Source organism: Strix uralensis, chromosome 2, assembly GCF_047716275.1.
Source record: "Strix uralensis isolate ZFMK-TIS-50842 chromosome 2, bStrUra1, whole genome shotgun sequence".
Taxonomy (NCBI): domain Eukaryota; kingdom Metazoa; phylum Chordata; class Aves; order Strigiformes; family Strigidae; genus Strix; species Strix uralensis.
The window spans coordinates 110,665,987-110,679,111 of record NC_133973.1 but is presented as its reverse complement, the minus strand read 5'-3'; the positions used below and the strand labels follow the sequence as shown (position 1 = coordinate 110,679,111).

Genomic DNA, 13,125 nt, shown 5'->3' with positions numbered 1-13,125 from the left:
TACTGCCGCCCCTACTGCCGCCGCTACCGCCGCCTCCAGGCCGCCGCCGCCAGGCCGCCGCGAAGGCTTCCGGCCGCCGGGTCACAAGGCGGCAGCACATCCGGGACGGCAGCGGCGCCGCCATGGCGACGGCTTTCAAGTAAGTGACGGGCCTGGCGGCCGTTGTCCCCCGCTTGCGCGGTGCTGGGGGGTCCCGCCTGATCCTCGTCCCGCGTGGCGGGCGGGCGGGCGCCCCTCTGGCCGCTCCTGAGGGCCGAGGCAGCGCCGCCCCGGCGGCCGCTGGGGGCTTTACCCTGGGTCCGCCGCGGCCCTGCGTGCGCCTGGAGGGCCATGACCGTTTTCCTGACGGTGCTGTTCCCCGCTGCCGCGTGATCCGCACGGCAGAGCCGGCAGCCGCCCGGTTTGCGGTAGGCGCTGGCTGGGGTAACCCCGCGTTACCGGCGGCGGGTCGCGGGTGGGTGTCGGGGGTTTCCCGTGGAGCTTCCCGCTGGGCACCCGGCGTGCGGCTCCGCTTTGGGGCATCGCGGTACAGGCAGGATGTCAGCAAGGGAGGGCACGTCCCGGGGGGCTGAGGGGGCTGGAGCCCCGCGGCGTGCGGGGGGGCGAGGCGCTGAGCGAGCGGGGTTTGTGCGGCCTTAAAAAGGCGTGGCTGAGCGCGGAGATCGGTAAGGCCTCGTGATTCTGAGTAGATACCTGGGGGGGAAGTCGTGGTGAAGGGTGGTCAACCAGGGAGGCTCTGGTATCTTCGTCCTCAGAGACGGTGCAGTTGGACGAGGCCGTGAGCAGTGTATCTGCTCTGTGGGGACCTGATTTGGGTGAGGGGTTGGACCCCACAGGGCCACCGCCAGCCTGGACTGTCCCATGGTCGCTGGGGCATTAGAAGTGGGGGAGGGCAGCTTTCTCTCTCCAAGGGAAGAGGTACAGGCAGAACGAGCTTAGTGAAGCATTATGAGGAGCTTAAAACAGTAGGGAGTTTAGTGGCTTCCCATTTATACAGTTCCTTTTAGAATCATGGAATGGTTTGGGTTGGAAGGGACCTTCAAGATCACCTAGTTCCAACCCCCCTGCCATGGACAGGGACACCTTCCACTAGACCAGGTTGCTCAAAGCCCCGTCCAACCTGGCCTTGAACACTGCTAGGGAGGGGGCAGCCACAACCTCCCTGGGCAACCTGTTCCAGTGTCCTTGCTTCTACCAGATTTATGGCTTAAATGTGTGAAACAAGGTTTAGCAAGTGCTTTTACATGAATTGGAAGAGAACAGGCCATGTGCTGGGATTAAAAACCAGTAGTACAGGAGCAACATACAGGGAACCAACAGGGGTTAATTCATGCTTGCCATCATGAGTTGTGATATCTCTATATGTTAGTTTGCATTTGGAAAACTTGCCTTTTCCAGTTATCCTCCCCTCGCCCCCCCTGCCCCAAAGTGCTTACTGTAAGAAAACTCAAAAGGCTTTGTTCAAATATTAATGACACTTATGAGATTTTTTTTTTAATGTTCCCTACTTAAAATACTAATACACAAATGCTGTTAGTAGTATATAATTAATAATAAGTATTAATTATTTCTCAAGCACTACATGAAGCATATTTTTTAATTTTATATTTTCTTAAAGAAAAACTAAAGTTTCAAGACTGTAAAATTGTTTTAAGTCATTTTGGACATCTGAATGCAGTCCCTGAACTAACAAATATTTCAAACACTGTAATAAAATTACCCTTTCTGCATGTCTTCAGAAATGTTCTACACCCTTGTCTCAATACACACTCCTTTTGAATTAAAACTAATAGTCAAGATTATTGAGGTGAACGCTGGTAATTTTTGTTAGGTGTATGTGGAGGCAGGTTCCTTGTAAGGAGGAAGCATTTTGGAAGTGAATGTAGGAAAACATCTTTTTCTTAGATTGGTTTAGATCATCATTCTGTAACCTTATTGCTAAGCAGCTTTGCCAGTCAGCTTGATTCTCAGATTATTTGTTGTTGTGGGTTAGTGATTGTTTATCTTTTTTTGCTATCTCTTTCTTACTTGGGAGCTTGCATGCAAACTTGTCTTTCTATTTGTTTTAGAACGGTGGAGCCATTGGAATATTACAGAAGATTTTTGGTGAGTAAAAGATGATAACGTGTGTATAAATTGCTTGTGATCAATTTTTTTCTTGCTTGCTTCTGATTTTCTAATTCGTCTGTATGGAAACCTGAAACTATAAGAGAAAACCAAAAAACTTAACTGAGCAGGGGAAAAATGGAAAAAAACTCTTCAGAACATGTTTTTCCATATGTCTGGGGCGTTGATGCTGCAACAGGTTGTGTCTTTGTTCAACTTGAGTAAATGCTTCTGTTGGCCCCAAAAGGAATGCGAGATTTGACTAAGATGGTAATGCAGGTTTGTGTCTAGTACAAAATTATGTCAGACCAGGCTTTTAGATGCTACTAAAAATAAATAATAGAGAATATTGCTGTAACCATGCTCACCGTAACTATGAAGGAAAAGCAGTGACTTTTTGGTATATTAAATGAGTCTACCCATTACTAAGGTAGTATCGACTTAGAAATGGGTCCAGTATTGTCGCAATCAGTTTTGGTTCTCATAATTAAACCGAAAGTCTTTACTTTTGAGAAGCTTGAAATTGTGACAAATAATCATTCAGATCTAACATGATGGTGAATTGGTGCAATTTCTAACTTATGGTTCAGGTATTGTACAGCTTCTGACTGATGGTATTGGAACACTGAGGTTTTTTTGGGGGGGGTGGTTTTCTTGTTTTGTTTTTTTCTTCAGTTCACTAACATTAATTTTAAGTGCTCCACTAGGTGGGGATGTGGGGGGGGAATTGCTTACAAAATCGAAACAATGCAGACCGGTAGAAAGAAACTCTCACTATAATGTATTGGTGAGTATTCATTCTTGGATGATATTCTGAATCTAGCCTGTAGTACTTACCCTTGAGACAATCAATCTATTGTTATAATTACTTTCCAAATAAATTATAATAAAAAGTTTTTTTGAAGGCCTACAACCACAAACAATATATCAGTTGATGCAAAACTGGCTAGAACGTGATCGAGTTTTCCCTAGCGCTTTTGTAGCTGCATATTTCTGCTAAACAGCAGAGAATATTATTTAATTTGAACTCCTATAGCATACATACTGGTGTGTTATTTAATAAAATATATTTTCTAATTTGAATTTTCTAATTTTTGTTTAGAAAGAGAACTGTCGACCTGATGGAAGGGAGTTAGGTGAATTCCGGGCAACCACTGTCAACATAGGCAAGTGATTATTTGCAATAATAATAATGAGGGAGGTATTATTAATCTCAGATCATAACAGTGACTTGCTAATCAGTTTTTTTCGTTCTTGCATTTTGAAACAACAAAGAGGAAGGATTTCTATTTACAGTTTCAACAGGCATTAAACAGAATGCACGGTATGGTAATATACTGGAGCACAGTTACTCAGTTCTGCTCCTGGGCTGGTGTGCACAGCACAATTCAGGTGGTCGTGGGAGCTTGTCTTTTTCTAAGATCAGGTAGCATATGTTATAGATGCTGAAGGCAGTGTCTAGGCATATACAGACCAGTGTAAACTTGGTGCCCTGGCATCTTGAAAGAGGCAGTGACTTCTAGCTTCTGCTTTGTTCTAAGTTTGATGAGCAACTGTCTTAAGCAGAGGCAAGATACTTCTTATGCAGTGAGCAGCAGCACCTTACATGCCTTTCTTACACCTCGTGATTTCTAAAAGTAAAATACAGGTTAGCATACCAGCATGGAATAGTTTCTGATTGTTACTCAGCCAGAAGGTGGGCTTACAGTAGCCATCTATGATTTCTGGTTTAAAAGAGCAAGCCAGGGGTCAGTACTGGGTCCAATCCTGTTCAACATCTTCATTAATGATCTGGATGATGGGGTACAGTGTACTCTCAGCAAGTTTGCAGGTGACACCAAACTGGGAGGAGTGGCTGATTTGCCAGAGGGTCGTGCTGCTGTCCAGAGGGGCCTCAACAGGCTGGAGGAATGGGCTGACAGGAACCTCATCATGTTCAACAAAGAGAAGCATGAAGTCCTACACCTGGGGAGGAACAACCTGAGGCACCAGTACATGCTGGGGAGCACCCAGCTGGAAAGCAGCTTGGAAGAAAATGACCTGGGAGTCCTGGTGGACACAAGGTTGAACATGAGCCAGCAACGTGCCCTTGTGGCAAAGGCGACCAATGTTACCGTGGGCTGCGTTAGGCAAAGCACTGCCAGCAGGATGAGGGAGGTGGTCCTTCCCCTCTGCTCAGCACTGGTGAAGCCACACCTGCGGTGCTGTGTCCAGTCCTGGGCTCCCCAGTACAAGAGAGACGTGAACATACTGGGGAGAGTCCAATGAAGGGCCTTGAAGATGATGATGGGACTGGAGCATCTCTCCTGTGAGGAAAGGTTGAGAGAGCTGGGACTGTTCAGCCTAGAGAAGAGAAGGCTGAGGGGGGATCTTAACAATGTATATAAATACCTGAGGGGAGGGTGTAAAGAAGGCAGAGCCAGGCTCTATTCAGTGGAGCCCAGTGACAGGACATGAGCCAATGGGCACAAACTTAACACAGGAGGTTGCCAGTGAACATCAGGAAACACTTTCTTACTGTGAGGGTGACCAAGCACTGGCACAGGTTGCCCAGAGAAGTTGTGGAGTCTCCATCCTTGGAGATATTCAAAAGCTGTCTGGACATGGTCCTGGGCAATGGGCTCTAGGTGGTCCTGCTTGAGCAGGGGGGTTGGGCCAGATGACCTCCAGTGGTCCCTTCCAGCCTCAGCCTTTCTGTGTGATTCAGTGTGATTGTTTAATACAGAGATTCTGTTCCCACCCTGAATTCATTGAGACTTTGTTTAGCCTGTGTTTAGTATAAAATGATGAAAAGTAAACACTTTGTGAAGGTGGATGTTAATTAAGGCCCTTTGAATGGAAAAACAGATTTTAGTGAACAGCACTTTCTCTCTTCAGGTTCAATTACAACTGCAGATGGTTCTGCCCTGGTGAAGTTAGGAAATACTACGGTGATTTGTGGAGTTAAAGCGGTATGGTTGGTTTTTATTTTAATCTAGCTGTTAGGTGAACTTGTGCATTTGTGTTTTGAATGAACCTCCTGCAGAGTTACAATAGTATGCCGGTCAGACACAGTTACAGTCTTTCACCTGAGTTACTTTCAGTTGTGAAAGTTGATATATAATTTAATTGTCTAATCCTGCCTGTATAGTCTGCAAACACATATTTTTGTGGTTTATATTGTGTATGGGGAAAGATATATGCAAAAATAAAGTCCTTGTTATTTCTAGATAAAAGCTGTATAATTGAAGAGTTACTGAATATTGATCAGTAAGTGTGTTGGTAATTAGTTGGATGGACTATTAAGTGCCTTGTAGCCTCAACTTTACTGCTGGCTTGCCATGAACACATCACTGCATGTCTCTGTATTGAGTTTTCCCGTAAAAAAATTACAGACAGGGACTGATTAAAAATGGCTCTTGTAAATCTCATTGTAATGATAACTGACAAGAAAATGACCACTTGTATATAGATTAGCTGGAAAATCTTCTTTGTACAAAATCCAGCTCTTTATTTTTCTTTTTTATTCCCTGCAGGAACTTGCTGCACCTGCAGTAGATTCTGCTAATAAGGGATATATTGGTAAGCTTTTCAGTGTGAACTTACTCAGATCTCATATTCTTTCAGCTAAAAGGCTGTAATGATGGGAGAGATTGAGTGTGTTGTGAAGACTTCTTAAAAGAATAAATTTGGGTAGAATTGTATTACTTTCCTTAAAATCAATTTCCAAATTGACATATAGGCAGTGGTACTTCAGAAATTTCAGAACATCCCCTGCTCTGCTTGTGAGATTCCCATATAAAGTTGCCTTCCTATTGCTGATTCCAGGCCAGGCTGAAAACAAACCTGCAGCAGGGGGAAGTATGTATGTTAAGAGGGGGAAAGTAGTTCATCCATAAGAGATGGTGGCATGAAAGGTTGTGCAAAAGCACGTTAACTTTTGTCTTGAAGTCCCAGTAGGCAAAACATTTAACTCTTAAAATAAACCCTGTTTATTTCTCAGAGAACTGTAGAAGTCTCAGGGGTACATCCTCGTTCCTGTTTGGAGTTTCTTTTGAAAAATAGTAATTCCATGGAACTGAGAGCTTACACTAAATCCCCTTTTTATAAGGCATCTCTAAAGTATGTTGTTTTCAGTGCACTTGATTATGCTTAGGTGTTTTTCACAAATATTTATACACTTTTTTGCTTCCAAGTCTAAAGCATCCGGTTTTAATGTTGATGAACAGCACATTAGCATACCAGTAAAGTCGGGCAGTGGGCTGAAAATGCTCTTGTTTCTCTATCTACTTAAGAATGCTTAACACTTAAAGAAGAGTTTATGTGGGGTCATGATATTCATAGCAGGATCACAAACAGAAAATGGTATTTAGGAGTATGTGCTTCTCCATTGAATGTGTGGTACTCTACTCAGAAACTGTACGTTCTTTAATACAAACTCGTGTAACATTATTTTTGAGGGGAGAAGTAGGAAGGCTAGATTGAAAAATTCTCGGTCTTTCCTTTCATTTGAAATACGTGAAATGGTATTAAGAGTGTGTATTGTCTTATTTCTATTTTTGATATCCCAGTGCCTGCTTTCTTTAGTTAATGACTAATGATTCTTGCTGCCTAGTTCCGAACGTAGAACTGCCATCCCTCTGTTCAACGAGGTTTCGTTCTGGACCACCTGGTGAAGAGGCTCAAGCAGCAAGCCAGTTCATTGCAGATGTGATTGAAAAGTAAGAACCATTTAAGTGCATTTAAAACATGATCAACTCTGCAAGACAATTTTCTATTTCCTGGTTTACTCTCTCATTTTATTTTAGTTCACAGATAATAGCAAAAGAAGACTTATGTATTGCAAGTGGCAAGGTAAGTTGTATCTCAAAATGAAGAGGGACATGCTAACAAGATCACAGTGTTGAAACGTTAAGGTATTTGGGGTTATAGGGTGTTTTGTTGTTGTTCTTGCTTTTTAGTCTTCATACCTTGTTTTACATCTGAAGTGTAAAAGTCGTTTGATAGAAATGTGTCTTTGTTCTTGTGGCCAGCATTTTCTTAGATATTGCACCATTTACTTAGCTGCTATAGTATCTCACGTGCAAACCTTTTTTGATAGCTTGCTTGGGTGTTATACTGCGATATCATATGTCTGGACTATGATGGAAACATTTTGGATGCCAGTGCCTTTGCTTTGTTAGCAGCATTAAAAAATGGTAAGTCTTCTCTAGAGGAAGAGACACAATCTGATTAGCATTGCTTGGAGAAATATGTTAGTTTTGAGCCGTGATGAATAGGTAACTGGTTCACAGTTCCTTAAGGCTGCTTGTTTCCTGTCATGGGAATGCCAAATTACTGAAATGCAAATACAAAGTGGAAATGATGGTATGGATGCCGTAGATGTGTAACACCTGGGGAGCAGGATCTTTTTTTTAATGCGTGCTACTGCTCTCTTACAAGACTAATAGCTATTCTGCCATGTGTTCTTCTGTGTCAGAGATGTGAATCTTTCAGCAGTGGCCATAAACAACTTTAATGTCTAGATCAGGATATTACCTTGTTAATATATTTTGTGTAGTCAGAATAAGTTGAGGGCTTTTCTTACACAATATTCTGTCACAACAGAGTATTCCTGCTGTAATGCATTACAGTTTGAAAAAACTGTTTTCATGCATGCAACATACGGATTGATTATTCACAGGTATGTGGCTTATAAATGCACGTAGGAGACAGTATAAAGGGAACCTTACAGCAAGGCCTCCTTTTCTAGCTGAATTGCTCACTGTTGAATTCCTATAGCTACTTTGCTCTTGATTTCCCTGTCTCCAACACTGTATGGGTTGTCAGAGCAAGAGTTATCTGAAGATCAGATTGAACTGTTTCTACAGATACATAAAATTTATGAGATGAGACGAGACTATGTTCCTGGTTTTTATATGTACAGTAGGCTTTTGGGGGGAAAAAATACTTTTTGTTAAATATGACTAAAGTATTGTAATTGTATGGCATTTTGGAAGCAGAAGATGCTTCTATGTAAGGAAGAGTGTTACCTTGAGAAGAAAAATTAAATACTTCCTTGAATAGGTAGTTCCAAGCTAAATACTTTCCTTGAATTCAAGAATTTTTTTGTATAGAACAGGAATAATGTAGCCAAAACTCTTATTCTGATCAATTTTCAGTGGCTTAAAAGAACAGCTTAAATATTTCAGTAGTCTTGGACATCTCTAGGATTACTAAAACCACCAATGTTTAATATTACACCATTGTCATTTTTTCATCTCTTCAGTACAATTACCATCAGTTACTATAAATGAAGAAACTGGTTTATCAGAAGTTAATTTAAAACAGAAGAATCCTTTGGTTATCAGACAGCATCCGGTTGCCACATCATTTGCTATCTTTGATGAGTAAGTTCATAACTGTTTTGTATTTATGAAGACAACTGTGTATGTAAAAGCAGTGAAAGACAGAGGATGCTACCAGTGATGTTTCTGCAGTTCTTACGCAGTTCTGCTAGTGGAGAGCACGCAGTCTCAGGCAGTGCTGTTTCACATGATCTTAAATCTGCTCTTGTTGAACTGACCTGGAGTTCTGTGATATGAACGAGCATCAAAACAAAACAAGATCTGTCCAACTTCTTCTTGTGACTTAAAGCAGAACTGGTTCCCAACCTAAAAGATAACGCTTAAAAGTACGGGAATCGGTATTGTTTTATGGTTTTGCAGTATCTTCAAGATGAAAGAACGTTACCAATCCAATTAGTGTTTTAGAAGCCTGTATAAATAGCTGATACAAAAGATGGTAGTTTTTGAACAGTTTGTACCAAGGATGTAGTCAACAGAGGAAGTAACAGTCCAGTTAGAACAACAGAACCTCTGCATAACTGGAAACATAGGATGGAAGTATGACCAGCACTCTTAAGTCATTGTTCATATAGGTAAAGAATCTGATTATGAGAATTCAAAGTAATCACATCCGATAACTTGACTTCTCACTTGAAATTGTTTACTGGCTCTTCATTAGTCCAAGTATGTTAAGTATGTGTTCTGCTGCTGTTTGTAAGAAATGCAGTTATTTATGGTGGTATCCCTTTGAAAAGTAGAAAATGACAAGTAAGATGATGCTCACTGTGATATAAATCAGATTTAGATTTAGGTATATTTATAGAGACATCAGGTGTTTATGGCACATTAATCTGTATTTGCAGAAATGATTAACAGGCCCTTTCATTCAAATATGAAATGGGGTGGGGAGAACACTAAGCTCAGATGTTGACCAAGTGATTACCAAAATGAATCAAAGCAGAAAGTTATCAGGACTTTAGAGTGCTTCTGTTAATTGCTTTAATACCAGTTCTTGTGGGTCTGAAGTTTGATGTAGGCTGAACGTGAGAGTTTGGATCGCATGATAGGCAGACAGTTGTCAGTAGGATATTATTTGCACACAGATCACATGTACTTACCAGAAGACAAAAAAGTTGCCTTTGGAAGAAAGCTTTCAGTGACAGTGTTGGGCTTTGCTCCTTCACTGAAACTGTTGCATCAAACAAGTTACCCAAGTCTGCCTTTAGCTCCAATAACTAAATATTGAGGGGGTGTGTGCCTATGTGTGCAGTTTGGTTGTTTGTTTTTGAGTGGCGTAGCTAAGGACTTACATTTTTGTATCACTATTGCTATTAAATGGCCATCTGAAACTATTGGCGAAGTTTTAAATTACCCAGAAAACCTTTAATAGTTCATCGCATACAAGTTCAAATTGAAAAATTCTGTTAATCTTCCATCTATTTTGTGTCATCAGCTCCTCCAGCCTTGCTATAGGACTTCCACCCCAAACTTGTCATAAACATCCCTTAGCCTAAGTGTACTACAGATGCTAAATCGAGTTTGATTTACATCAATACTAAATTCTAGTTTACCAGTGTAAACTGAGGCTTCATGAAAACTTCATCTAAAGTCTTTTCTGTGGTGATACCTGCACTTCAGCCAAACGTTTGTAATGGTATTGACTTTTTTATTTTGTAAAGAAACTTAAGGCTGAACGGTAGTTGTTTGGGTTTTTTTAAGTTCAAGTCTCCTTGTTGTGCAAAGTTGGCTTACAGTTTAGATCCTCTGCTCTATTTTTAACTTACTAAATGGTTCAAAAATAACTATTTAATCGCTTTTAATGATATGTCATATATCATGCGATATATGTCAGCTTATTTTGGCTGCCTTAAGGAACCCAGTAAATCTATTTTCGAATTATTCCCAGTCTGAGTGGTGTTACGAGTTCTCTGACAAGAAACTGAGAACTACTTTTGTGGATTTGCCATTGGACAGTAGTTTTCCCTCAAGGTCTGGTAGAGACTAATGGAGCCTACACCTAAAAACAATGCCATTGTCTTTGCATAACTATGAAATAAGTGACTGTATACTGCAGATGGCATTTTCCTGCAGTACACAGCTGTCACAACTCTGTGAAACTGAGGCATAAAGCTGTATTGTCAACAGCTACTATTTTAACAGACATATGCACTTAAATATGTGGAATCTCCCACATCTTTTGTTTTTTCAAATTGGTGCCTGAGTACTAAATCCACCTACAAGTATTTTGTAAGACTACAGTAACAATTAGTAAGTTATGTGTATTTTGCAATAATGTTAACAGAGCAACATCTACTGACACATCCCCCTGTGTTTTTCTTTCACAAGCACATTACTCATTGTTGACCCAACTGCTGAAGAAGAAGACTTAGCAACTGGAACAGTAACTGTTGTAACAGATGATGAAGGCAGGCTGTGTTCTGTCCATAAACCAGGTACTTCCAAGTTTATTACACAGGAACCTATGGAGGTGATAATCTTTTCTTGATCTAGATGTTATGTACCTACTTTTCTCTGTAAAATGGGGGTGCTTTATGATAACAGACACTCTGAGTACTTACTTGCTCTTCAAAAAGGTGGCATGACTGAAGTTCAAAAAGAAGTCACAGCTTGACCTACATACAGCAAAGGACAGACTTTGAGCACATTTCCTCTTATACCTTTAGTTTGTTTCTGGTTTCTTTGCCTGAGGCCAGAGTTGGGAAAGCCGTATGCTTCCCAGGTGAAAGCTGTTGGTCATGGGAATTGCTGTATTAAGACTCTCATTTGTAAAACACATTTAGAGATACATAACTGAAGTATAAATAAAAAATCAAATTGTTTCCTCTAATTTTTAGGTGGAAGTCCTCTTACAGGAGCTAAGCTTCAGGACTGTATCACCAGAGCAATTACAAGACACAAAGAAGTCAAGAAGCTGATAGACAAAGTAATAAAAAGTATAAAGCCCAAGTGAACAAAAGGAGAGATCTTTTCAAAAGTGGATTTGTAAAAATTGTATTTGTTACAGTGTTCACAAACCTTTTATACTAAATAAACAAATACCAATACTACATTTACAAAGTTCATTTTTTCTAAAATGTTTTTCACCCTTATACTATGTACAATGCTGCTGAGTGGTAAAAAATACAAGATAAAACATTCTGTTAAAAAATTAGGTGACTTAAGAAAACCAAACCCTAGCTGCTTAGAGATTTCATCTATAAAGTTCTGTAGGGTTGGCTTCCCAAAACAGTTCATTTATTTCAGTGTAATGTCAAAAGTTCATTTTCCCACCAGTCATATAGAACACTGATTTATTTGATTTTAAGCTTTCTCCTTTTTAATTTGAGAAAAACCCAACCCCTCAATCTATTTTTATTTGGCTGGGAGGGGAAGCAAGTCTCAGGATTTTGGAGGGACCGGTGTGCCTCTTTTCCTTTTACTTTTTGAGTGGCTGCCTGAATGCTGTTGATGACGCAGGTGAGCTGCTTGTGCTGCTGCTGCTGCCATAGCCATTTGATGCTGCAAGAATCGCAACTGCTGCCATGAAGGAGAAGGGGGAGAAAAAGCTTGTTAGTGTGACTATAAAGCTGTTTCACGTAAGGAAGAATGAGAGGACGGGGGGCGGGGGGGGGGGGTTGGTGAAAAAAGAAAGAAAAAAATGAGGAAGCACCAGGTTGACAACAGGAATACACCATGTACTGGGTCAATGAGTACAGTCAAGCAGCACCAGTGGCACAGAAGCCTGCTGAGGGCATATCTAGCGTTTCACACGTGTACTTGGACAGCTTTGTTTCTTTGCCCTTTCTCTCCATTGCAGTAACTGCAGTAACTCAGCAACTTCAGTGAATGTTTGGGTTACACAGTACATTTTTAACATAATACCTTCTCAGTGTATGCATTGTTTCTATATGTATCACAATGAGGAGACTGTGCTAAAAAAATTAAAATATTTTCATAAAAGCATCTGAATGACAGAATGCTAAAGGAATGCTTTGCCAGAGCTGTTGCTTTCATGTACTGACTGTAAATTTACAGGTGCTTACCTTCATGCTATTTTGAAATCTGTTGGCACCTGGCAGAGCTTATTTAGATATGTGCCACAAGCACTCCTTGAATGTTAGCAAAGCAGGAAGGTGGATGGTTTAAGTGAATAAAAATAAATTCAGTGCTCCAAGCTGAGAGAACCACAGATTTTAAATCTTTCATGATACAGTTTGCCAGATTAATTTTTTTTCATTTGCAAGACCATAAAGACATTAGTTTAAAAAAAAAATATTCAAAGGGACAAGACTTGGTTTTGGAGCTGAGAATTGTATTTTTAATTTTTTTCTTTTTTCTTTTTTTTTTTTTTTAATTAAATACAATCAGAGTGAAGTTGCTGGATTACTTGTATCTGTTGCTGCTGCTGCTGCAAGGCTTGTTGTTGTTGCTGTTGTAAGGCAGAAGAAAGCTGGAGTCTCTGCTGAGGAAGGCTTTGCCCAGGTCTGTTCACGGCAGAGCCAAGCTGAGACAACACTAAGAAAGGAGAAGGGGAAAGCAGGCAGGTCAAAGAGGTCAGGTCGAGTTGATCAGGGTCAGGGAAGGAAGACATAGGAATAGAGTGTAACAGAAAAGGGGGATCAATAGAATTAGTTTCAGAGTCAAATTTGAAACAGTGCAGAATAAAGTATACATGATATACATACTCTGTTAGTTAGAACATAATTAGAATATG

At 40.8% G+C, this 13,125-nt stretch overlaps 2 protein-coding genes across 10 annotated transcripts in view; one reads left to right on the top strand and one right to left on the bottom strand.

The window, feature by feature from the left end:
• The first annotated feature begins 2 nt into the window (after window positions 1-2).
• EXOSC8 (exosome component 8) lies at window positions 3-11,481 on the top strand. Its single transcript, XM_074859802.1, has 11 exons — window positions 3-139; window positions 2,070-2,106; window positions 3,209-3,272; window positions 4,984-5,057; window positions 5,622-5,667; window positions 6,701-6,806; window positions 6,894-6,939; window positions 7,187-7,283; window positions 8,354-8,474; window positions 10,758-10,864; window positions 11,267-11,481. Exons 1-11 carry the CDS (start codon window positions 123-125, stop codon window positions 11,380-11,382), a joined length of 831 nt encoding a protein of 276 aa, XP_074715903.1. The 5' UTR covers window positions 3-122; the 3' UTR covers window positions 11,383-11,481.
• The window catches only part of SUPT20H (SPT20 homolog, SAGA complex component), a 37,768-nt gene continuing 36,050 nt past the window's right edge, over window positions 11,408-13,125 (bottom strand). For 6 of the 9 annotated variants that reach the window (XM_074859787.1, XM_074859795.1, XM_074859789.1 and 3 more), the window contains 2 exons: window positions 12,799-12,926; window positions 11,408-11,948 (listed from right to left, as the gene is read on the bottom strand). In XM_074859787.1, the coding sequence (XP_074715888.1) occupies window positions 11,811-11,948; window positions 12,799-12,926 (266 nt within the window). In that variant the 3' untranslated portion in view covers window positions 11,408-11,810. The remainder of the gene's footprint in view (window positions 11,949-12,798; window positions 12,927-13,125) is intronic. The other 3 variants (XM_074859792.1, XM_074859796.1, XM_074859793.1) reach the window with 2 other exon arrangements.

Coding starts and splice junctions, on each gene's coding strand:
- EXOSC8 (XM_074859802.1), top strand. Junction 5,058..5,621: donor TGATTTGTGGAGTTAAAGCG/GTATGGTTGGTT, acceptor TATTCCCTGCAG/GAACTTGCTGCACCTGCAGT. Junction 10,865..11,266: donor GTGTTCTGTCCATAAACCAG/GTACTTCCAAGT, acceptor TCTAATTTTTAG/GTGGAAGTCCTCTTACAGGA.